The sequence below is a fragment of the Hyperoodon ampullatus genome (genome assembly GCF_949752795.1).
Source record: "Hyperoodon ampullatus genome assembly, chromosome: 5".
NCBI classification, from domain to species: domain Eukaryota; kingdom Metazoa; phylum Chordata; class Mammalia; order Artiodactyla; family Ziphiidae; genus Hyperoodon; species Hyperoodon ampullatus.
Window position 1 is genome coordinate 34,352,909 of NC_136918.1, and position 25,451 is coordinate 34,378,359.

The 25,451-nt window shown below is 35.4% G+C and overlaps 1 protein-coding gene across 1 annotated transcript in view; it reads right to left on the minus strand.

Annotated features, from left to right (window-relative positions):
- Positions 1 to 25,451, minus strand: part of LRCH3 (leucine rich repeats and calponin homology domain containing 3) — a gene marked incomplete at both ends in the record, with an annotated part of 124,185 nt that overhangs the window by 65,958 nt on the left and 32,776 nt on the right. Inside the window, 5 exon segments of the mRNA XM_079704679.1 lie at positions 5,120 to 5,229; positions 6,382 to 6,518; positions 10,576 to 10,681; positions 13,723 to 13,849; positions 15,446 to 15,590. Of these exon segments, the coding sequence (XP_079560805.1) occupies positions 5,120 to 5,229; positions 6,382 to 6,518; positions 10,576 to 10,681; positions 13,723 to 13,849; positions 15,446 to 15,590 (625 nt within the window).

The window sequence follows — 25,451 nt, forward strand, 5'->3', positions numbered from 1 at the left end:
CTTTGTAAAATGAGGTTAAACATTCTTACTCATATGCCTTCACATAAAGTGAAAGGTGTTAAGTAAAAACAAAAGAACACAAACAAAAACCCTATGTGAATGTAAGACATTTTTATAACTTGTCATTTATTTTTACTGATAAAGATCTTATTTTGTATGTATTTAGTAATATACAGACCTATTTGTCCAATGTGCTAGACATGCTCTGATTATACAGATCCAAAAATATAGGTATTTTCCAGCTATCTAACTCATTTTCCTACCCTCCACTACAAAGATCATTTAGCAAAATAAGTGTCTCAGTATAATTCTAAAATTACTTCTCTCTAAAAAGAAGTAATGAATTTCCCCCAACTTCTTTTTTTTTTGTGTGTGTGTGTGTGTGTTATGCGGGCCTCTCACTGTTGTGGCCTCTCCCGTCGCGGAGCACAGGCTCCGGACACGCAGGCTCAGCGGCCATGGCTCACGGGCCTAGCCGCTCCACGGCATGTGGGATCTTCCCAGACCAGGACACGAACCCGTGTCCCCTGCATCAGCAGGCGGACTCTCAACCACTGTGCCACCAGGGAAGCCCTCCCCCAACTTCTTATCTTGAAAACATTCATATCTACACAAGAGTTGGGAGAGTAATACAATGATATCTATTTGCCCTTCATCTAGATCTCCCAATTGTTAGCATTTAAGTAAAATGTTTTATGTGTCCTATCTACATGATATGTCTGCTTTTATGCCTGTTTTAGAGTCCAGATCTTAAGGACAGGTACTGTGTGTGTTTTATCACAGCAAAGTCAGGCCAAGGTACCTAAGTTTAAAACCTTTCTGATGAAATATATATTTAAGCCATACTTAAAGAATTTTTTTTTGCAGATGCCAAAAGAATTACATGTATTTCAGGATTTACTGAACAGTACTTTTTAATATTATGTAAAATTTTCAAGTAAAGATTTTCAGATTTCTAGAGGATACTGTTTTATATAATGTATTTTCTGTGAAGTGACCAATCAAGGTAAGCCTAATTTTACTGTGCTATTTTATAACTGGGCAACATAAAGAGAATAGAATCTTTGCATTAAGCTATCATTTTATCTTCTTTTTTTTTTTTTTTTTTTTGCGGTACGCGGGCCTCTCACTGTTGTGGCCTCTCCCGCTGCGGAGCACAGGCTCCGTACGCGCAGGCTCAGCAGCCGTGGCTCACGGGCCCAGCAGCTCCGTGGCATGTGGGATCTTCCTGGACTGGGGCACGAACCCGCGTCCCCTGCATTGGCAGGTGGACTCTCAACCACTGCGCCACCAGGGAAGCCCCATTTTATCTTCTTTATTCAGTTACCTTTAGCTTCTCCACATACTTGCTCTGCCTCAGAGATTAGACTGATAAGATTAAAGTGAGACATAGGTTAACCAACTCTCCAGGTTTGTTCAGGATTTTCCTGGTTTTAGCACTAAAGTCCTGTGTCCCAGAAAACCCCTTAGTCACAGGTAAACTAGGACAGATGGTCTCCCTATGTATAAATATGGCCTTTGTGAGGCCAGGAAGAGTTGTGCCAGCCAGGCTCCAGCTATGTCCTGTTAGAAAGTCCAGTCTCTTTATTAAACTACCTAGCATAAAATGGATTCAAATGCTTATGTTACTCTGTGTGGCAGGGAAATGAACTGTGAATCAGTATAGTGCAGTAAGGAGTTTAAAATATGGCTTTTTTCAAATAATTTAACAGATCTGGACTGATAACTTGGCACCACCATTTCTTAGCTATGTGACTTTAATTAACCTGTTTTACCTCTTTCAACCTCTGTTTTCTCATAAGTTAAAAAAAAAAAGAAAGATTAACAACACCTATCTCACAGAGTTGCTATAAAGATTACTTGAGAAAATATAAGCTAAGGACCTGTACAAAGCATTAAATAAAAGTTATCATTCTATGAAGAATGTGTCCTTAAGAGAGAGTCACTAAATCTGCTTCATTTGAGTTTAGTTCACCAAACATTTATTGAATACCAGGCAGTTTTCCAGCTGCTTAGAATATAAATATGAATAAAGGATGGCCACTGCTTTCACAAGCTCAGGCTTGTTGTAGAGAATTAATTCCACTAGTGGGGTTACAGAGGCAGGACTTTTCTTACCAGTGGCTTAGTCATTCCTTAGTTTTGGCTCACTGCCACGTCATCATAAATAAATATACTTAGTCTATAAAATAAAGGTGCTTAAAATCATCACAGCAAAAAGGCATAGTTCACTTTAGATCACTATTTTTAAAAATATGTGCCATTGTATAAAATAAGAAAGTTATCACAACAGTGTAAATTGCTAAAGGAGTTGGAAACATTTACATCTGAAAATGAGTAAAAACATTTGTGACCTTTATAAAGTGATTTAAGAAAGACTGTGTGTTGTTTTTATGCTACACAAAAGTAGTTAGAAAGTTGCAACTAAGGACTGAAATTACCACAGCAGTAACTTGTACTGAATACCTGAAGAGCTACGGGATTAATAAAAATTCTCTTCAGCAAGACAGGGCTCTTAGACTAAATTTGTCCAAGATCACAGTAGACAGCTAATAACTCTAATGCCTAATATTCATATAGGGCTTTATGGTCAGCAAAGCACTTTCAAACACAGGTCATTTTATCCTCACAGCTACTGTTAGAATATAAACAGGGTAAAGATCACATTGAAGAAACCAAGGTTCAGAGAGGTTAAGTGAGCTGCCTAATAGTACAGAGATCCGGAGCTAGAACTAAGGCCTTCTGACTCCATGACTGCATTTTGAATAAATGCACTGCTAACTACAATGCAATCTGACTAATCTGTACCTTAGTGAGAAAGACATGAAAGTACGATGTCTCATTTGCTGGTGCATGAGGAGTTGAAGAAAATATTTTTGTTTTTTATATATATATATAAATAAAGTAACATAACTCTGGAAAAAATGGAAAATGCATAAGACAGATGAACCTAGGGAGCATAATTAGGGATTATTATAGGGATTGGAATATATTAGATCTATAATTACTAATTCCTTTAGAGAAACATGACATGTTTATGCTAATTAGACTTCCCATTTAGGAAAGGTTTCTCTATTGACTCAAGCCTTCCTGTATCTCTTAGCAAATACACACAAGTCTCTTCCCAGGATTTCTTAATATGTTTTTAAAGTAAAATAATGAAGTTGCTATATTTAAAAAAAAATTAGGCCAAGACTAATTAGTCTTCAAAACTAAGGATAGAGTCACAGAGAGAAATAGATTCTGCAATTAGCACTGCAGCCCGCAACCAAAGCTCACTCTTCATACAGGTAATGATGCTTCCTCCTTGGTTTTTTCAGGCATACCCTCATATACACATACCCAGTAATCACTATTCATGTCTTACACACAAACCTCAAAGGCAACAGTAGCAGTTTAATGTTCCTATTCTGCTATTTCAGGAGAGGAATACTTTTCCTTCCCAAGGATTACTAACTCCAAGGGAGAAAATAAATTAGTGTATATATAAAAGAAAACCTACTTTTATTTGTTGTACATCTTTTTTAAGAATACAGGAGTAGAAACTTTTAGAAATATTTAAATAGGAAAAACAAAACTTTCTTCTATAAATAAGAAACAAGAGTTCCATGTGATAAGCAATAAACTGAGGTAGGAGGAAAAAGAAATGAAAAGGAGATAATGGAGAAAATTTTAAATTCTTGGTATTAGTGGTCTGGGTCTCCTCATATCCAACCCCACTGCCAAAATCCTTCCTCTAAGAGAGTCTAGATTACCACGTTGTATGTAAGACCTAATCCCTACCATCTGTCAAAACCTTTTATGTCCTCCTTAACACCACATATGTGCTTTCAGTCCTCTCAGAGTTAAAAGGGTTTATCTATCTATCTATCTATCTATCTATCTATCTATTGGCTGTGTTGGGTCTTCGTTGCTGTGCGTGGGCTTTCTCCAGTTGCGGCTGAGCCCGTGCACTGCAACTACTGAAGCCTGTGCGCCTAGAGCACCTGCTGCGCAACAAGAGAAACCACTCCAATGAGAAGCCCCCTTATGCCTCATTCACACAGAATCTTCCTCCCTTTCAGAGTTTATCACTTACTTGAATTTTTGAATATGCATCTGCTTTTACGTTTTGTTTTTGTTTTTGTTTTGGCTGCGCCACGCAGCTGCGGGATCTTAGTTCCCTGACCAGGGATCGAACCCAGGCCCCCTGCACTAGAAGTGCGAAGTCCTAACCACTGGACCACCAGGGAAGTCCCTATGCATCTGCTTTTTACAGTTTTTTTTTCCTCCAAATTATTTTTGTATTTTTAATGCCTGCTTTTAGAAACTCTACCAAAATAGAAGTTTGTTAACCCGTTTTAGACTAGGACACTAAGAAGGTTAGGACTGTGCTTTTACATAAATGTGACAAGTTCCAAGAGAAGGCCTAAAGCGTTCTCTTTTGAGTAAAGTCTATGAATATTACTGCACCTTCCCTGAGACATCAATTTTGCCTCTTTAAAGGCCTTCTGAATTTAATACCTGCTACTTAAGATTGTTTCATTGGTTGGGAATGCCAAAAAGTAACTTTGTAAAATTCAGGTGTTATATGTAGCTGAGGAATTCCCAGACTTAAAAGATCATGAAGTGACATTAACGGTCATCAAATCCAAGCCCTTCATTCCCTCTGGGAAAAATGAAACCCAAAAAGTTTGAACGACTTGCCTTAAGTCGCAGAGCTAGTTAACAGGAGAGCCAAGGTTAGTATTCAAGTCACTTAGACCAGTAGTTTTCAACTGGGGACCCCTCAGAGGATATTTGGCAATTACTGGAGACACTTTTGTTTGTCACTTTGGAAGGTGCTACAGATGCCAGGGATGCTGTTAAACACCTTCCAATGTATAGGACAGCTCCTCACCACGAAGAATTATCTAGTTCAAAATATCAACAGTGCTGAGGCTGAGAAACCCTGACTTAGGACTATGCTTTGTCACATCTATGTAATCAACTTTTACTTAACATAAGCATTCTGAGAAAAATTGTGTCAGAATAGGATATTTCCCTTTGGTCAAACAAAGAGTCAGGTAAATTTAAAGGTTCAGTTTATTTGATTCTCTGTGAGATGGAATATAATAATAAAAGAATACAACATACTCACCAGGAGCCAAAACCCATGGGTCTCCTATCATAATCTGGCAGATCTGGAGCAATCTTACAAGCCTGTATGTTCAGGTATTTAAATATGTGGATTTTGCCTTTTATACATATCTAAACAAAGTAACATATAAATACAATCAAATTATTACTCATCTGAAATATATGTGTTCCCTCGCCTTTTAAAATAAAAATACATTTTTACTTAATATATATTGGAAATAGAAGGCATTTCTATCAAGTACATACAGTAATATTGAAAATGTACTGATTATAACATTATATCATTTGTTACTTTAGGCATTTAAGTGATATAAATGTAGGTTTTTGTTTTCTAGTCACTAATGTTTCAGTAACATATAAAATAAATAATTTATGATTATAAACACTGTTAGAATACCAAGTAAACTTATATTGACTGGTTAGGCATAGTCAGGGATTTAAAGCATTGCTCCCCATGGATTATATTGGTAACTTTTGTTTTTAGGAATCCAACAATCATGCACAATTACGTTTTCAATCCTACTTCCTGTAAGAGAGAAAAGCAGGAAATGATTAAAAAAGTTATATACACTTCTGTTGCTACCTACTGACTTCTGTCCCACAGTCAACACACAAATTCTTTAGGATTATGAGACCTTTCTATAGTTATGAAGTTTACTCATAAAGTTTAACAGTTGCCATACAGAGGCTTGTACAAGACCATCAATTAATTGCAGAGTAAGGAAAGCTACAGTGAAAAATATAAGCTGGTCAACACTTGTTAGACTACAGAATGTCTAGAACCTATTTGTAAAGCTACCTTATTAAGTAGTTTCATTTCAGTCACTGATAAACAAATGACCAAACTGACTAAACGAGGAACTTAAGATTTTAGAAAATAGGAAAGTACAAAAACAATGGTCATGAGAAATACATTGATGATCTTTAGTTCTGTAAGCTGAGTATTTTGTCTTTAGCATTTACATTGTCTACATTTAAGTTTTACTAGAAAGAAATAACTCAAATTTTATCAGAAAAAAACTTTAAGGAAGACTCCTTCAAATTAAAAAGAAGTCAATTTAGTGAAAGGAAGAACATTTTTGGAATATTACCTATCTTCCATCCTATGTTATTCAAGGCTTCTAAAGAATACATATAAGTTGTGAATTTATTTTAAAAGAACTTAATTTCCAAAAAAAAGATAAATACCTATAACTTATAACTTTTAAACTTCATCTTTTGTCAAAAACGTTCATAACATACTTCAAATCAACTATGGTTTACCTGTGCAGGAGGAGATTGTAGTGGATTATTATCTAGGGTGATCATCTGTAGGTGCCTGAGATTCCGATAACAAACAGGGATTGTTGTAATTTTATTGCAGGAAAAGTCTAACCGTATCAAAGGCAACTCTGCTAGCTCTGCAGGGAGATAAGGTAGAAATAAACAATTAATGATACTTCAAAGCTAGACAATTTTTTTCAGGAGCTTCTAGCTAAATATAATGGATTTAACATAAGTATTCACCTCCATTCTTTCTTAGTGATTAACTGATATACAGCAAAGTGGCGTAAAATGAAATCTAGTTGCTTAGGGATGGTAATATTAATGAAAAGCAAACTGTTTGACCCCTTATAGAACAACAGAAAGTCTTAGAAACTAGGTCTGATACCACAGAAAGGTGTGAATAACACAAGGATTACATGATAATCTGTATAAAGAACAGGTTAGATGCCTAGATCTTCAATCCCAACTCATGCAGCTAGGTAACTACTCCTTTCCAATCATGACAGGAGCTGAACTGAAAGGCTCTCAACTCAAGGACCGCAGGCACAATGGAAAGTCAGGATGAGTCCCCTGCTGAAAATGGAGGACTTAAGTAAAAGTCTACAAACTTGACCACAGACATTAGCACTTTGCTCCCCAACCTTACCCCATCCCCAGCTCCTGACTGGCAGTAGTTAGGAACATACACAACACTGTAGAAGAAGGAAAACATCTTTCTCTGGAGAAACTATATTGTCCCATATAAAAGGCCTTTAGATATTGATAGGGAGTTTCCCCCATTAAAATATCCAGCTTACTGCTTAACTACTATTATACAATTCCTGCCCAGTATACTTGGCATTTCTAATTAGCTCTATACAGACAGTACATGATCCACAGACATTTAGAAGAGCCTCCAACATGTAGACAGAAATCAAAACATGCAAGCCAATTGAAAAAAAGAGCTCTGAAAAAATAGGTAATATATAGGAAATAAAAGAAAACTTTGAAAAACTAGAATTAATGTCTCTAATTTCAGAGAGATAAAATACCAAATTACTGAAACAAGAAAGGAATGTTTTTTTAAAAAATCAGAGAAAAACAAGGGTTCTTAGAGATGAAAAATAAGATGGCAGAAATTAAAAATTCAGAGGAATGGTTAGAGTATAAATGGTTGGAACTGTTTACCACCTGGTTAAACAAAATGAAGAAATGAACAATAAAAAAGATAAGAAAACCATAGGATCAATTAAAGGTGTCCAATATCGAATTCACAAAAATTCTAGAAAGAGAAAACAGAAATCAGAAGACAGGAAATTATCAAAAAAGAGATATAAGACAATTTCTCAGAATGAAGGATGTGAATCTCTGGTTTAGATAGAAGCCCACCAAGTATCTAGTTTATTGAATTAAAACAACTCATACTATGGCACATCATCATAAAACTTCAGAGCACTAGGGAAAAAAAAGGGAAGACCTTAAAATATTCCAGAGGAAAAAACTGGTAACAAACAATGGACTGGAATTAGGAATGGCATCAAATTTTCAACCATTAAATTTTTTTTTTTTTTTTTTTTTTGGCCGTGCCATGCAGCATGTGGGATCTTAGTGCCCCGACCAGGGACTGAACGCATGCCTCCTGCAGTGTTAAGTTTTAACCCCTGGACTGCCAGGGAAGTCCCTCAACCATTAATTTTTAAAATTGAAAGCTAAAAGCGAAAAAAGACTTGAAAATCATTTGACAAAATAATTTCCAACCTAGAATTTATAACCAAATTATTAATCAATGGTGAACACAGAATAGAGATATTTCTTTTCAAGTGAAATCTCAAAAGATGTTTTCCTATGACCTGTTCTCAGGAAACTACTAGAAGATGCCCTTCTAGCAAAACAAGGGAGTAAAGTAAGAAAGAGGAATTATTTGTCAGTTATACCTCAATAAAGCTGAAATTAAAAAAAAAAAGTAAGAAAGAAGACATGAAGTCCAGGAATAAGAGGAATAAGAGTTCAGCAAAGAAGAAGAAAAGCTAGGCAGAAAATAACAGAGAACAACCAGTCCAGACTGGAAGAGAAAGAAAAAAGTTTCAATGAGGGAGATATTCAGGGGAAAAAAAGAAAGATACATAATCTGATTGGTTTGACTAATAAGGCTGCTGGAAAAAGAGGGAGGAATTAGCCACAGGTACATAAAAAGCTAAGTAAATTTTTTTAAAAAGGACTTACTAACTCTAGAAAAACAACAATAAAAACAAGATGTCAAAGTTGATAAATCCAGCAATAGCTGTAAAAGCAGATCATTTAGAAATGTGTCAGCAAATAGTAGTGGAAAGAGTCAAAGAACTTGAAGGTATATGCTTCTGGCCATTGAAACTGGAGAGAGGAATGGCTGAGGCAGGAGAATGCTATTATTTATTCTAAGCTTTTTATTACTATTTGACTTTTTGAATAATGTATTTGATAAAAATTAAAATTAATTTAAAATCAAAATGACAATATAACAAAAGATGTAATATCTTTATCTACCAAACTGTAATATGTTAGAGATCACCAAGGAACATGAACTTCCACACTAACTTGTGTAGGTGTTGGATGAAGCTTTCCTGCCATCTCAGTTTAACTGAGTATGCTGAGATTACAAGATAAGTCTACAAAAAAACATTTGAAACTATCTGTGTGGCAATTTTCTTGGTAATATGCATTCAAAATAAGATAGAGAAATAAATTAGATGATAAAACTATCAGACTGCAATCATCATCTGAAATCCTGGATTTTCATTTTCACCAAAACCCCAATTGTTTTGATTATTTAATTTCATATTAAGTCAGTATTATTGCATTAGTAAGCCTTTAAAGATCAACCACAGTAGGGGGGTCCTGAGTAGAGGGGTAATCCTGATAGAAATTTTGAGTTATATGTCAGTCATGATTTTGGTTGGTACTGCTAATGGCCTGCATTCCTACTGCTGAGGTGGTAGAAGGCAGAACCAGGAGGAAATGAGGAAGACTCTGAAGATAAAAGGTATAAAGGTTACAGGACAAGCCTACTGAGGGGAAAGATATGCAGGATTTTGGGTAGTATGGTTGCAGTAAATGTATAAAAGTGAAATGGAAAAGTCACTTTTTGAGACGCTTACTCGGGATCAAAAAATGTCAAAGCTACACACACTAGTATATTAGAACTCAGTATCATACAGGATCAAATTGGTATAAACATCTGGATTCTACAATGAAGCAAAAGCATCATTAGTTAATTCAATATTTACTGTACATTAGAAGTTGTATTTTGTAGAAGAACCTAGATAATCACTGTCATGAAAACATCTTCTAAAGATTCCTTATCTTTTAGACAGACATTCTGAAATGTTTATAGATGAATTTCTGGAAGTTGTTTCAAGCTCATCTAGAGGACAGAGCAAGAGAAAGAGGATGGGAGTATAGCTGAAACAAGAACTTCCATGAGCTAATGACTGATGTAGCTGGGTGATTCATTGCTCTCATTTAGATATTAAATTTTACATAATAAAATTAAAGAAATATTTATTCTGATTTAATAAAATAATGATTTTCACCATTTTCACTTTCTCTTATAGCTTTCTCTTTCATGAATTTATATTTTTGAACAATTGATCAATTATACTTAATTAATTTGTTTAATCATTTTTATCATTCAAATACATGTACCAGAACTTATAGTCAGCCTAAGACAACCAGTCTCCTAGTGCAGTCTCTCACTCCATTCATTATTCATTTTACACATCACCTCCACACAGTTAATTAGCCTCTATCTGAACATTTCCAGTGAAGGATAAAATTATTAAATTCAAATCAAGTCCATTTTAAGTCCGTCAGTGCTAACTGCAGGAATGTTTTCATTATACTAAACTATCCCCTTATCAAAAACATGTTATGTTTCTCCTAAGTAGTTATGCCAACTGAAATTTCCAGTGCCCTGACCCTGAGTTATTGATTACGTCAGTTAACAGGATCTCAAATTACAATCACTGTTCAATAGTTATTGGAGTTTTTCACTGAAGAGTCTAGCTTTTAAAATCCACAACAGAACAGATAGCACATATTAAAGAAACCATTACATCTCAAATACTGGCTGTAACTTTTATACATTTTTGAAGTGCCCATCAGTCTGAGAGATCTTTAAAATAAAAAGGCAAGAAACAAAACAAACAAAAAAAAAACTGTTTCACAATTTCTTACCTTCAGGCAAACGTACTAAGTGATTTCTTCTTACATTAAGGTCTCGCAAGGCCTCCAAATTACCAATTTGGGAAGGGATTGTTTGAATTTCATTGCAGCTCACATCCTATTTCAAAAAGATACAAAGTAAAGAATTGTACTAATATTACAAACTTGCATGCTTTAAACTATCTGTAAAATGAGGTTGGACAAGATAATACCCCTCTTGTTGTAAAAAATACTATGATTCTGTGTCCAAGAGTAATCCCATAGTTTGCAATAGCATTTAATTTCTAAAATGTATAGGCTTTTGACTGACTCTATACACTGCATATAGATGTACATTAATTTTGTGAGCAGAACTAAAATTAAATGACTTAAGATGTGGAGGCCTAGAATATCAGATCAAATGAAAATGTTGGTGAAAAGGTTAAAAAAAAGGTATTAAAACAGATCTTTAGGACAATATTTTTATTTTATATTGTTCTAAAGAAACTAGAAGAAAAAACAAAACTATGATAAAAATTATAATAAAATTATTTGAAAGGAAATCCCATTCTCAAAATACAAGTTCAACTATTCAAGAATATAAAATAAAAATGCACTGAAGATGACTCAAATCATTCTTTATCAAACTGAACATGAGGGAAAAATAATAAAGTACACATAACTAAAAGGCTATGGAAAAAGTAGATACTATTCTATTAGCAGCTCATCAACCTGATTCTAATACATATATTAGGGAGGCCTTCTGGTATCTTGGCAAATAGCTTGGTTCCACTGGTTCTGAAAAGAGACTGACTACAAGGTTCCAAGATTGATAAATTCAGGATTCCATAATTCTGAGACCAGCCAGAATTTGTAAACCCATGCATAGCAACAAGAAGCTGCCTAGGTTAATAAAAGCTCTAAGATGCCACAGTAACACTTAAAATTCCTCCAATATATAAATAAAAAGAAAATACTGAGACTTGTTATTAGAAAAGACCGCTTACAAAAAACTTCAATAAGCTTCAGACATTATTTTTAAATTTTCCCAAAATATTCTCAGAAAGAAATAATACTATTTTTACCTTTCCTACCCATTCATGATTGAAGTAGAATCAGAAGCTAGACTTCTTAGCCCAGTGCTCTAGGTATCAAAGCTAAAAGTGTTCTAAAAGAAGTCAAGGGATCCCTGGTTAAGAATCCGCCTGCCAATGCAGGGGACATGGGTTCAAGCCCTGGTCCGGGAAGATCCCACATGCCACGAAGCAACTAAGCCTGTGCACCACAACTACTGAGCCTGTGCTCTAGAGCCCATAACCCACAACTACTGAAGCCCGCATGCCTAGAGCCCATGCTCCACAACAAGAGACTGCACCGCAATGAAGAATAGCCCCTGCTTGCTGCAACTAGAGAAAGCCCGTGTGCAGCAACAAAGACCCAACACAGCCCCCCCTCAAAAATAAATAAAGAACTCGAAAGGATAGGAAGATTGAGTCTGAGCCAGAAGGGAATAGCAATTTATAATATTTCTCTCAGAAAATATGTATGTTGAAAGACAGCAGTTTACTTTCACTAAAAAAAAAATGAAGGAGAAAAAAAAGGAAAAGAAGCAATAAGGATGCTGCAGAAAGACCCATGAGGGAATCAGGAGCATTACAATTATTAATTTTTACTCTGCCACAAGCTGTTTTTTATGACTGAAGTATCAACTCACTTCTTTCGTAGAAAGCTAAAAGCACCTTCTGTGAGACATATCTATCTCTTAAGCATTTAGGATTCAATAAGTAGAAACACAAAGTTTAAATAGTGGTCTAGTATCTAGACTCTACATTTAATATATTTGTGAATTGTTATATGTGACCTTTTATATTCATAATCCACCTGAAAAAAAAAAAGTGACCCAACATGTGGTCCAATTAGACTTTATGTGTACAGTCAGTTGTCCCTCAGTATATCCAAGGGATTGGCTCCGAGGATACCAAAATCCATGGATGCTCGAGTGTCATACAAAATGGTGCATAATTTGCGTATAACCTACATACATCCTCCTGTATGCTTTCAACCATCTCTAGATTACTTATAATACCTGATACAATGTAAACACTATGTAAATAATTGTCACACATGGCAAATTCAAATTTTCCTTTTTAGAGATTTCTGGAAAAAAATTTTTTTTTAAATTTTATTTCTTTTTTTTGGCCATGCTGCATGGCTTGTGGGATCTCAGTGCCCCGACCAGGGATTGAACCCGGGCCCTTGGCAGTGAAAGTGCAGAGTCCTAACCACTGGACCACCATGGAATTCCCAGGAAATTTTTTAAAAAAATATTTTTGATTCACAGTTGGTTGAATCCACAGATGCAGAACCTACAAAAACAGAAGGCCAACTGCATTTATTTTTTGTTTATGATGTACATACATCTTTGTTAATAAACCTACATGGAATTATACTCCCAAATCTCAATGGACATAATTGTATTTGACCATTTCAGAAATAGGAATCATGGGTTCTGGAGTTAAGGTAGACTAGTTTCAAATTCTACTTCAGTTATGGAACCTTTGGAACCTTTGGCAAATTACTTAACCTATCTTGAGTGCTAGTTTCCTCAGCTATAATATGATGATAACAATTCATAATGTTATTGTGGTGATTAAATAAGAAAAGTCTTATTCCCGTGCCCAGAACAAAAGCACTCAAGAATAACAAGAAGTGGTAGGTGAAGGTTAAGCTTCTTAGAAAATATAAAGAATAGCTCACTTTAGAGTGGGAACTAGGTTCTAAAGATAGCCTATAAGGTAAAAAAGTAAACCTGACCTTTGTACTGCCCATTCCCTATAGGCACTAACCAAAAATCAGAATACTGATGCTATTAACGAGATTTAATTTAAAAAATTCAAACCCTTTATTAAATTATGTCTCAAAAGTTTAATAACATAGAATTACTTAATATTGATTAGAACCTGATTAAACTTTGATTAGACTTGTACTTTCAGTTCTTTCCTAATTCTGTGTTGAAGCACTTGAGAGCTCATCAATCAGTAAAACTTCATTATCAGTACTTGAAAATAACTCAAAACCACAAAAGAGTATGTTGTGTGTGTGTATATATATACACACACACATATACACACACACACATATATATATATAAAACAATCAAAAAATGAAATATTAACTTACAAGTTCTGTTAAATGTCTGAGATGTCCAATTTCTTCTGGAAGTGAGACCAATTTGTTATTACTAGCAATTAAGACTTTCAATGGTAAATCACACAAGTGTACTGGCAATGTTGACAGCTGGTTTCGACTAAATGGATAAGTAGAAAAAGAGAAGTCAGAGCCCACCACTCAAGGAAAAAAACTGCTGTCTTTCTCATTCTATACTAAGTATACTAACAAAGGTAAGTCTTGCAAGGAACAAACAGGATATTAGATTTGAGTTCGAGTCTTCATTTCCTCACTTGTCAGCTTTTGTGTTTTTAGGCACAGCGTTTAATTTATCTGCAATTACACAGATTCCTCATCTGTAAATCACAGACAGGGCTTACAGGACTCTTGCACCATAAAACTCCTTTGTAAATAATGAAGTGCCATATAAACAAAACATATTATTATTTTATTAAACTTAAATTTATATAGGAAAAAATGATTTTAAAATAGGGTACATAACTAACATCCTCTCCTCTTCCTTCCAAAGAGTTATATACAAAGTGTTTGTAATTTACTTCCCTCATCATTACATTATTATAACCAAATGTACATAAACGACCCAAATATAATTCTATGGGAAATAAGGGACAGATTGTGATTTCAAATATATCATATTAACTGAAGGATAGGTAAGGAATTTTTATTTATACAAAAATATACAAATCAGAACTGAAAGTAAAAAACACATCTATCATTAGGATAAAAATAAGTTAAAATTTTACTTATGTAGATTTAACATCTGAATCCTTAGTAACAATTGCCCCCCTTTTTCAAGATCTTTGATGATTTTACTAACACAGATCATAAGCCTTTAAAACTTTAAAAATCTAATAATTAGGCATTCACATACAAAACTGTCTACTAGTGCTACTTTGATCATGGGAAAAAACTGAGAGAATAAATATCCAAGAGGGAAAATGAGTTTTAGAAATATATAAACTGTACATTAAAATGACTACATATAAGAATATTTCCAAAGGATATTTAATGAGAGGGGGAAAAACTCATTTAAAAATTTGACTAAAAGCCTACAAAAAAGTAAAAGTTCACCTATAATTATATAACTCAGACACATTTTGGTGAATTTCCTTTACTTTTCTACATTTGTTTATCTTTTCCAGTCAACATTTATAACTTTTATAATGAAATAAAATAACAAAAGAATTCTTGTAAGATGTGAAAAAATGGAGTAGGTGAGTTGAATAAATGCATTTATATATTCAGAACTTAGTACACAAAAATACGTAATCACAAAAACCGAACAAAGTGATTTCAGATGTACTATTCTCATTTGATGAAGCTTATTTGAAAATGTAATTGGAAAACCACTGCTACAAGACTGCTCCAAGTCTATTAGGCTAATGGCTCTTAGAGGTTGTTAATTATTACAAAGACAAAGGGAGAAACTAGAGGGATATAGAAAATACTGCTAATTTAGTCTAAGAATATGTCTAGATATTGCTGATATAAACAGACAATGTAAAATTTTTAAAAATTATTATTTTTATTTTTTGGCCACGTGGCATGTGGGATCTTAGTTTCCCGACCAGGGATCGAACCCGTGCCCTCTGCAGTGGAAGCACGGAGTCCTGACCACTGGACCGCCAGGGAATTCCCCAGATAATGTAAATTTTAGTGAAAGGGAAGAGGAAAATTGAAAAGATCACACAAAATTAAAAAAAAAAATCCTTACCTAATATTTAAGAACGTTAGAGCTTGCAAGTTTAGAATTGCCTCTGGTATATACCGAATACAATTTTGGTATAAATTGAGATTCTCAAGAGAAACGAAGTGACATGCTTCTATGGGAATTTCTGAGAGGCGATTTCGTGACAGATCTGAAAGAAAAAATAAATTAAGTTTAAAATCAATCCTTGGAATTTTACTGAAATTTTAAATAAAAAAGCAGGTTTCATAATTGTTTGAATTTCCTAGAGCTCCTATTGTGGAGACTGGTCCAGATTAAATATTCAAATATTAAATGATTGAATAAACCATTTTAACATATGCCTCTATACCTGTTGCTGGGAAATGCTGATTCCTTTTGAGTCTCTACATATACTAAAAAATAAAACCATTATTTTTTGCAAGTAACATAAATTGCAAGGAATACCAGCTTAAAAATTACATCACAGATCATGCTAAGTACCAAATATCCTAGAAGACAAATGAATCCCTAAAATCCACCTTCCCAAAAGCTCAGACAACATTCTGAGGTTTTCAGAAAAGCGAAGCAAAATGAAACAAAAAAAAAATACTGTCCCTTTCTTTACCAGTCAAAAAGTATCACTGTTGGGCTTCCCTGGTGGCACATTGGTTGAGAGTCTGCCTGCCGATGCAGGGGACACGGGTTTGTGCCCCGGTCTGGGAAGATCCCACATGACGCGGAGCGGCTAGGCCCGTGAGCCATGGCCGCTGAGCCTGCAAGTCCGGAGCCTGTGCTCCACAACGGGAGAAGCCGCAACAGTGAGAGGCCCGCGTACCGCAAAAAAAAAAAAAAAAAGTATCACTGTCATGTCAAAAGGACTCAGGAACCATCTTTGCTCCCACTGGCCAAACATGAGATAATCTGAGCTTCAATAAAGATAATAATTGCAGCGAAAAAAAAAATAATTGCAGCGAATTGAAATCTATCACATATTACTGAATTTATCCTCCCCAAAAGATGATAAAGAACCAATTCATTACCTTGTAAGGTGATAAAGGGGTGGGGGGCGGAAAGCAAACATTTACCTTGCCTTCCCTATGTAAACTGTATCACTGAGTAACCAAATAGATAAAGGGAAGCATCTTTATATAAGTGTTCTAGCTATAAATGAAAAATGATAGAATATAGCATTTTGCAACTCTCAATGAATTAATGGATCCAGAATGAGTATTAATGGCTGTTATTTTTACAAAAAGATAATCAGAAAGTATATGCCCTCCATTTGAACAGAACCTCATTTATGGTCTTGCCAAAGGGACAGAACCTGAGTCAAATCAAGCTTTTCCATCAGCTGCAAACTTTCAGAAAATGAAGAGGACAAAGTAGTATGCTGAAATACAGTCACTCTATCATTAACCATTTAGATTTAATTAAATACACTGTGAGATTCATTTGCTCACTACTGTTCTCTCTCTTCTTCTGCCCCTTAAATTCTCTGTTGATAATTATTTGGTGAGAATCCTTTAACCTTCCCTAGATGGGGGATCTGAATTCCTGCACATCTGCAAGTACCTTGCTTTCACCATAACAAATGAATGATATTTCAGCTAGGTATACACAATTCTTTTCTTGGTAATCTGTAGATGTTACTTTACTACCTTCTAGTTTCCAGTGTCACACTGAGTAGTCCAGCACATATCTGATTATTTTTCTTTTGTAAGCAGCTTGTTCTTTGTCTCCCTCCATCCAGAACTCAGTTGGTTCTTTCAATCTTTCTTTAAACCAGAGAAATTCTCCTCTATTATACCTTTAGTTGTTGCATCTCCTCCATTTGCTCCTTCTCCTTCTTTATATTTTTTTTGTTTTGATATACTCTTCCACTTAATGTTCCAAACCATGAATCTGAGTCTCAACAGTAATCATTCTCTCCCTAAATTAATATATAGAGAAGTTTTTCCCCTCACTTTTTAATTCTTTCATGCTATGATTAGAAGCATGTCACCCTGTTTCTCTTGAGAATCTCAGGATAATTTAGTTTTTGTTTTATGGTTTTTTAAAATTGAAGTATAGTTGATTTACAATGTTGTGTTAGTTTCTGGTGAATAGAAAAGTGATTCATAAAACTTGATATATATATACTTTTTCAGATTCTTTTCCATTAGAGTCTGTTACAGGATATTGAATATAGTTCCCTGTGCTATATAGTAAGATATATATATAGTAGATATATAGTAGTTCGTATCTGCTAATCTCAAACTCCTAATTTATCCCTTCCCTCTCCTTTCTCCTTTGATAACCATAAGTTTGTTTTCTACATCTGAGTCTGTTTCTGTTTTGTAAGTAAGTTCATTGTATCACTTTTTAGATTCCACATATAAGTGATATCATGTGATATTTGTCTTTCTCTGTCTTACTTCACTTAGTATGATAATCTCTAGGTCCATCCATGTTGCTGCATTATTTCATTCTTTTTTACGGCCGAGTAATATTCCACTGTGTGTGTGTATGTGTGTGTGTGTGTACACACACGCACACACACATACATACACACACACCACATTTTTATCCATTCATCTGTCAATAGACATTTATGTTGCTTCCATGTCTTGGCTATTATAAATAGTGTTGCTATACACACTGGAGTGCATGCATGTATCTTTTCAAATTAGAGTTTTCTCCAGATATATGCCCAGGAGTGGGATTACTGGAACATTCTGTTTTGTTTTACTTGTTAAACTTGTCATCTATCTCTTTGAATAGTTCTATTTCATTGAAGTCACTTCTTCTAGATGTAATCCTTGTTCATCCTCTCTGGCTGCTGGAGTTCCTTTAAATGAATTATCTTCCTTTGCCAATTCATGGCTTGCCTCATCTTTGGAGCTCAGATCAAGCTGCTAGAGTACCGTGAATGGCATTCAACATCAAAATAGTGGAAGCAAGCTCCATGATGCACTGGAACTAAGCTTCCCCTCTGGGGCACAGTTCTTCCTGAGAACTCAAAAGTTTTGATAACTGCCATAGGTTTTTGCCTCTTATTTTCATTTGGATCCCAGTATATCCCCCAGACTCACATATTCCCTACAGGTCCCACCAGCCTGTGAGCCTCCGAGTTGCTTCACTCTGAAGTAGTAGTTAGTAACTGAAGTTGGGAAAGACCACCATCTTACCAAAATGCCTCCCCATACTGTATTCATTAGGAAAAAGTTAAAGCCCAGGTAACAGAGGGCATCAAATATTTACAAATAAAAATTTCCTACAGGGCTTCCCTGGTGGCACAGTGGTTGAGAATCTGCCTACCAATGCAGGGGACACGGGTTCGAGCCCTGGTCTGGGAAGATCCCACATGCCACGGAGCAACTGGGCCCGTGAGCCACAATTACTGAGCCTGCGCGTCTGGAGCCTGTGCTCCACAACAAGAGAAGCCGTGATAGTGAGAGGCCCGCGCACCGCGATGAAGAGTGAACCCCGCTTGCCACAACTAGAGAAAACCCTCGCACAGAAACGAAGACCCAACACAGCCATAAGTAAATAAATAAATAAATTTAAATCATATGGGCTTCTAAGAAGACCTCTGCTTAAAAAAAAAAAGAAAAAAGATGCAGCTGTAAACTGTCACCCACGCTTGCTGCCCTCCCTTAAAAAAAACTTTCCTACAGAATCACATGGTAAATAACTTATTTAATACAAAATACAACAAAAATTATTTTATAAATTCCTATTTAAATTTTGTTAGTATGATTTTAAAAATTGAAGACATGAAAGAAATTAATTTCAATTACAAACTGCTCCTTAGGGACTTCCCTGGTGATGCAGTGGTTAAGAATCTGCCTGCCAATTCAGGGGACACGAGTTTGATCTCTGGTCTGGGAAGATCCCACATGCCGAGGAGCAACTAAGCCTGTGTGCCACAACTACTGAGCCTGTGCACCACAACTACTGAGCCTGTGCGCCACAACTACTGAGCCTGTGTGCCACAACTACTGAAGCCCGGGCGCCTAGAGCCCATGCTCCACAACAAGAGAAGCCAACGCAATGAGAAGCCTACGCAACGCAATGAAGAGTAGCCCCCACTCGCCGCAACTAGAGAAAGCCCACACACAGCAACGAACATCCAATGAGGCCAATAATAAATAATAAAATAAAATAAATAAATTTATTTTTAAAAAAGTGTCAGCAGAACTTCATTCTTTCTGGAGCTTCTAGGAGAAAATCTCTTTTTTTTTTTTTTTGGCGGTACGCAGGCCTCTCACTGTTGTGGCCTCTCCCGTTGCGGAGCACAGGCTCCGGACGCGCAGGCTCAGTGGCCATGGCTCACGGGCCTAGCCGCCCTGCGGCATGTGGGATCTTCCAGGACCGGGGCACAAACCCGTGTCCCCTGCATCGGCAGGCGGACTCTCAACCACTGCGCCACCAGGTAAGCCCCTGTCTTCTTCTTTTTCCCAGCTTCTAGAGTCTGTCCACATTCTTTGGCTCATAGCCCCATTCCTCCATCTTCAAGTCCGCAATATCAGGTGGAGTCCTTCTGATGCTGCCATCTGTGGGTCTCCCTCTTCTGCCTCCTTCTTCCACTTTTAAGGATCCTGTGATTTGCCCACCTCCCCCTGCTCCCAAATAATCAACGATAATCTTCCTATTTGAAGAACACCTGATGAGCAACCTTAATTCCCCTTTGCCATGTAGTGTAACATATTCATAGGTTATAGGGATTAGGATGAAGACTAATCCCTACAGCCCTACATCCTAATGTGGGGGGGGGTGCATAATTCTGCCTAGCACACCTCTCAACTTTCTAAAAGTAGAAGCATACTTTATGTGTTTTCTTTTGTGACCTTCTCTCAACATTTGAGATTCATTCATGTAGTTGCATACTGCAGTAGTTCCTTCATTGTCATTGTCTTCATACTATTCTATATGAACGTGCTACAATTTATTTACTCATTCTACTACTGATGAACATTTCAATTACACACTGAACTAGGAGAGAAAATGCTGTGTAATAAGATTTATGTATCATCAACTTCAAAAGAGCATGCCAAACTGTTTTCCAAAGAGGTTGTACCAATTTACACATTTACCAGCAATGTACAAAGAGTTCTTGTGGCTTCATATCCTTGCTAATACTTGTTATTGAGATGTTTTAATGTTTATTATGTTTTAAAGATTTTTATACAGTGGCATTTCATTGTGATTTTAATTTTCATTTCCCTGATTATTAATGAGGTACAACAGCTTTTCATATGTTTATTGGCCATCTAGATTTCCCTTTTTGTAAAGTACCAGCTCAAGTCTTTTGGTTTGTTGGACATCTTTATAAATTCTGAATGAGACTGTTATCAGTTATATGTGTTGCAAATATGTTCTCCCACTCTGTAGTTTGAAGTTTCACAGTCTTTGTGGTGTCTTCTGATGAAAGTCTTTAATTTTAATAGAGTAAAATGTTTCATTAATCCTTTCCTTTATGGTTAGTGGTATTTGCAGTTTTAAAAGAAATCCTTCCCTACTCCAAGGTCACAAAGATATTCTTTTCTAAACGTTTTAGACTCTGACATTTAATCTACCAGGAATTTATTTTCTAGTATGATATGAGGTAGGAAGCCAATTTCATGTTTTCCTACAGGGATACCCATTTATCCCAGTGACAGTTATTGAAAAGACCATCACCTCCCCCCAAAACTATTTCCCTATAACACCTGTCATATATCAGGTGCCTACATTTCTACGGGCCTGTTTGGGGGCTTCTCTAATCTGTTCCATTGTATTACTTATATATTCTTATGTCAATATTACACAATCTTAATTACTATAGCTTACAATGATTCCTGAAATCTAGTAGAGTGATGTACTCCTACATCACTTCTAGTAGGAGAGGTATTCCTTCCTCTTTGTAGTTCTTCAAGTGTGTCTTGGCTTTCTAGGTCCTTTGCATTTCCTTGTAAGTTTTAGAATGAGCCTGTTATATCTCATAAAAACACTTGTTCGAACTTATTACTGAGATTGCACTGAATCAAACATCAATTTGGGAAAAAAATGACATCTTTACTTGATTTATTCTCAGGTCTTTATTATTTTATAAATGATATATATTTTTCAAGTTTTATTTTCTAACCATTAGTTACTCATAGAAATAAAATTGATTTCAATATATTGATTTTGTACCTGGCAACTTTGATAGAACTTTTTATTAGTCTATAAAATTTATCTGTAGATTCATTTGGATAGCTCCAAATCCACAATTACCTAGTTCTGTGAATAATGAAAGCTTGTTTCTTCCTTTCTGAAATGTACGTACGTATCTACCTACCTACCTACCTACCTACGTACCTACCTATCTATCTATCTATCTATCTACCATCTAATTCCCTTACAGTGCTGGCTAGGACCTCTAGTATAATGTGGAATAAAAGCAGTAATTGAAGGTATTCTTGTCTTGTTCCTAATTTCAAAGGTTTTCTGTAGATATTCTTTTTTTTTTTTTTTTTTTTTTTTTTTTTTTTTTTTTTTTGCGGTACGCGGGCCTCTCACTGCTGTGGCCTCTCCTGTTGTGGAGCACAGGCTCCGGACGCACAGGCCCAGCGGCCATGGCTCACAGGCCCAGCCGCTCCGCGGCATGTGGGATCCTCCTGGACCGGGGCACGAACCGGCGTCCCCTGCATCGGCAGGCGGACTCTCAACCACTGCGCCACAAGGGAAGCCCTCTGTAGATATTCTTTATCAGATTAAGGAAATTCCTTTCTATTCCTAGTTTGCTATGAGTTTTTTATCAGTAACAAATGTCATATTTATCAATCTTTTTCTCCATCTATTGAGATGATCATAGGATTTTAATCTTTTACTACATTAATATTGAATTAATTTTACTCTTTATTCCACTATTCTTTATTCCATTAGTGTAGAACTGATTTTTTTCCTTATTAAAACTTTATTCTATCAGTATGATATTAAATTTACTTTCTAATATTAAATCTTGTATTCCTGGGATAAAATTAATTTAGTCATGATGTATTATCCTTTACATTAGCTAGACTGAGTTCGTTAACATTTGGTTCAAGATATTTGCATATATGATCATGAATTAATTTGGACCATTTTCTTTTCTCATACTAACTTTGAGGGTTTAATATCAAGGTTGTATTAGTCTCACAAAATTTAGTTTGGGGGTATTCCCTCTTTTTCTATTGACTGAAAGGATTTATACAGCTTTCAAATTATTTCATTTTAAAAGCTTCTTAGAATTCACTGGTGAAGCCACCTGGCCCTACGTTTTCCCTGAAGGAAGATTTTTCACTATTGACTGAATTTCTTTAATATTAATAAGACTATTAAAGTTTTATATATATCTTCTTGAACCAGTTTTCAGTTATTACAGTCTAGGAGTTTGCTATTTTCATCAGAATTTTCCATTTTATTAGCATAAAGTTGTTCATAATATCCTCTTTATTTTTTTTAATGTTTACAGCATCTGTGCGGATGGCTCTATTTTCATTTCTGACTTCGGTTTTTGTACTTTATTTCTTTCTTGAGCAACCTCATCAGAGATTTGAAAATATCATTAGTGTTTTCAAAGTATCCATTCTGGCTTTGTTAACCCTATTCATTGTACAGTTTTTATTTTGTTAATTTCTGTTCTTACCTTTATGATCCTCCTTTTATTGGGGGAGAGGGGTTGTGGTTCTTTTTCTAATTTATAGAGATGGAGGCTTAGCTCAATAATTTTTAGACTTATTTCTTTCCAAATATATGCACTTAAAGCTTTTATAAAATTCCCTCTAAGTGCTGCCTTAGCTATATCTCATGAGTCTTTATATATACATTTTTAATTAGAATATTCAATTAGAAAATATTTCCTAATTTCCATTATGATTTCATCTCATTCTGTTAGAAATGAATTCCTTAATTTCCAAACCTATAATGATATTCTAATTATCTTTTTTGTTAATGATTTCTAACAACTGTATATGGTAAAAGAACATGCTTTATGTGATTTCAATCCTCTCTTTTGTTTGTTTAGATTTTCTTTACGGTCCAGCACATGGTCCATTTTTATACATATTCTATGTGAGTCTGACAAGAATATTTATTCTACATTGGCATAATGTTCTAGTTATGTCTACTAGGTCACATTTGTTTAAGTGCATTGTTCAAGGCTCGTCCTTACTGATTTTTTTTTGGTCAGTTTTTTCTATCAACTGCTGAGAGAGAGGGGTATATTAGTCTTTCATTTTTATTGCTATTTGTCTATTTCTCTCTTTAATTCTTTAACCCTTTCTTTATGTATCTTGGACTTTTGTTATTAGGTACCTACAAAATTTTAAATTATTATTATTATTATCAATTTTTTTGGCCATGCCGTGTGGCATGTGGGATCTTAGTTCCCCAACCAGGGAGCAAATCCGTGCCCCCTGCAGTGGAAGCATGGAGTCTTAACCACTGGACCGCCAGGGAAGTCCCCAAAATTTTAAATTATTACCTTCCTGATAAATCAAACTTTTTATAATTCTTAAGTTACTTCTTCCATTCCTAGTACTGTAATTTGCTTTGAAATCTCTTCTTTTGGTTGGTTTGGTGGACTTACTTTAATGTGACTCCCATGATCCCTATTTACACCCTTGTATAATACTCCCTCCTCCACTTGAGTGTAGGTGGGACTTCAAAAGTAACTAACTTGCTCCTAACCAATAGAATACTGCAAAGATAATGTGATGTCTTTCACGTGGTTATGACCGTCTATCTGATCTGTCCTATCTCTGTTGCCAAATTTGAAGAAATAAGCTGCTGTGAATTCTGCAGTTGCAGGAAATAAATTCTGCCAACAACCTGAGGGAGATTGGAAGCAGATCCTTCCCCCGTCACACCTTGAGATGAGAACTCAGGCCTGATCAACACCTTGACTGAAGCCTTGCAGCAGACCAGTCTAAACTGTGCCTAGACTCCTGATCCAAAGAAACCATGAAGTTCCTTAAGCTGCTAAGTTTGTGTAACTTGTTATACAGCATAGAAAACTAACACAGTCAATATTTCTACAGAGTACCTTTTCCTATTCTTTAATTTCGACCTTTCTGGATCATTACACTTTGAATGTGTTTCTTATAAACAGCACATAGGTAGATTTTGCTTTCTTTTTATTGTCTGACAATCTTAATCTTTTAACTGAAGCACTCTATATTTAACATAATTACCCAATATATTTGGACTTTTTAAAAGGTCATGTTATTTATGACAAATGTAGTTCATTGCCCTTTGAATATCTATGCTCTTTCCTTCCTTCTTACTATCAGAATCTCAATTGTGTTGAAAACAGCAAAGGGCTCAGCTAGACCACTGACCGATATTTCCAATTTTATTAATCATTAAAGTTCAAACAAAGGAAATAAAGGCTGATATAAAATTTAACCATATTTGTCCTGGTAACTAAATTGATGTAGGAAATTCTCATTTATAGCCAGTGTCCTGAGTTTGTATGTAAACTGAATGCTTTGAAACTTTTCCAAAGTTTTTGTTTTTCCATAGAGGGAAAAAAGACTTCTTAGCTGTTGAGGGCTGACTTCACACACAATGCCAGTGCCAATGTTATATATTCGCAAATATATTCCTTTTCCAGTATTTCCTATCTCAGTACATGATGCTTTTGTCTATCCAGTTGCTTAAGTCAGAATTCTGGAAGCATCCTGACACCTTTCTTTTTTTCCCCTAATCTAATCCTATTAACAAACACTGTCAATATCTTGGGCCTCTCCATTTCTCTTCATCTCTTTGTCACTGCCTCTTAGAATTGTTCTAAGAATCAAATCAAACACTGCATGGAAAATTACTTCATATACTGTAAAATGCAAAGAGGCACACACGCATAAAGCCAGCTTCAAAAGGCTGACAGCCATACAGCAAAAACAAATAACACCCATCCCCCTAATTTCAGAGTATTGTACTCTGCAATAAAATATTAGAGTACAATACAATAATTTATGATCTTTGGTCACCAAAAAGAATATTGCTTTCAGTGTACTCTACTTTTAAAAGGCAAAAAAGGTAGAAAACATTTATTTAAAGATTTACA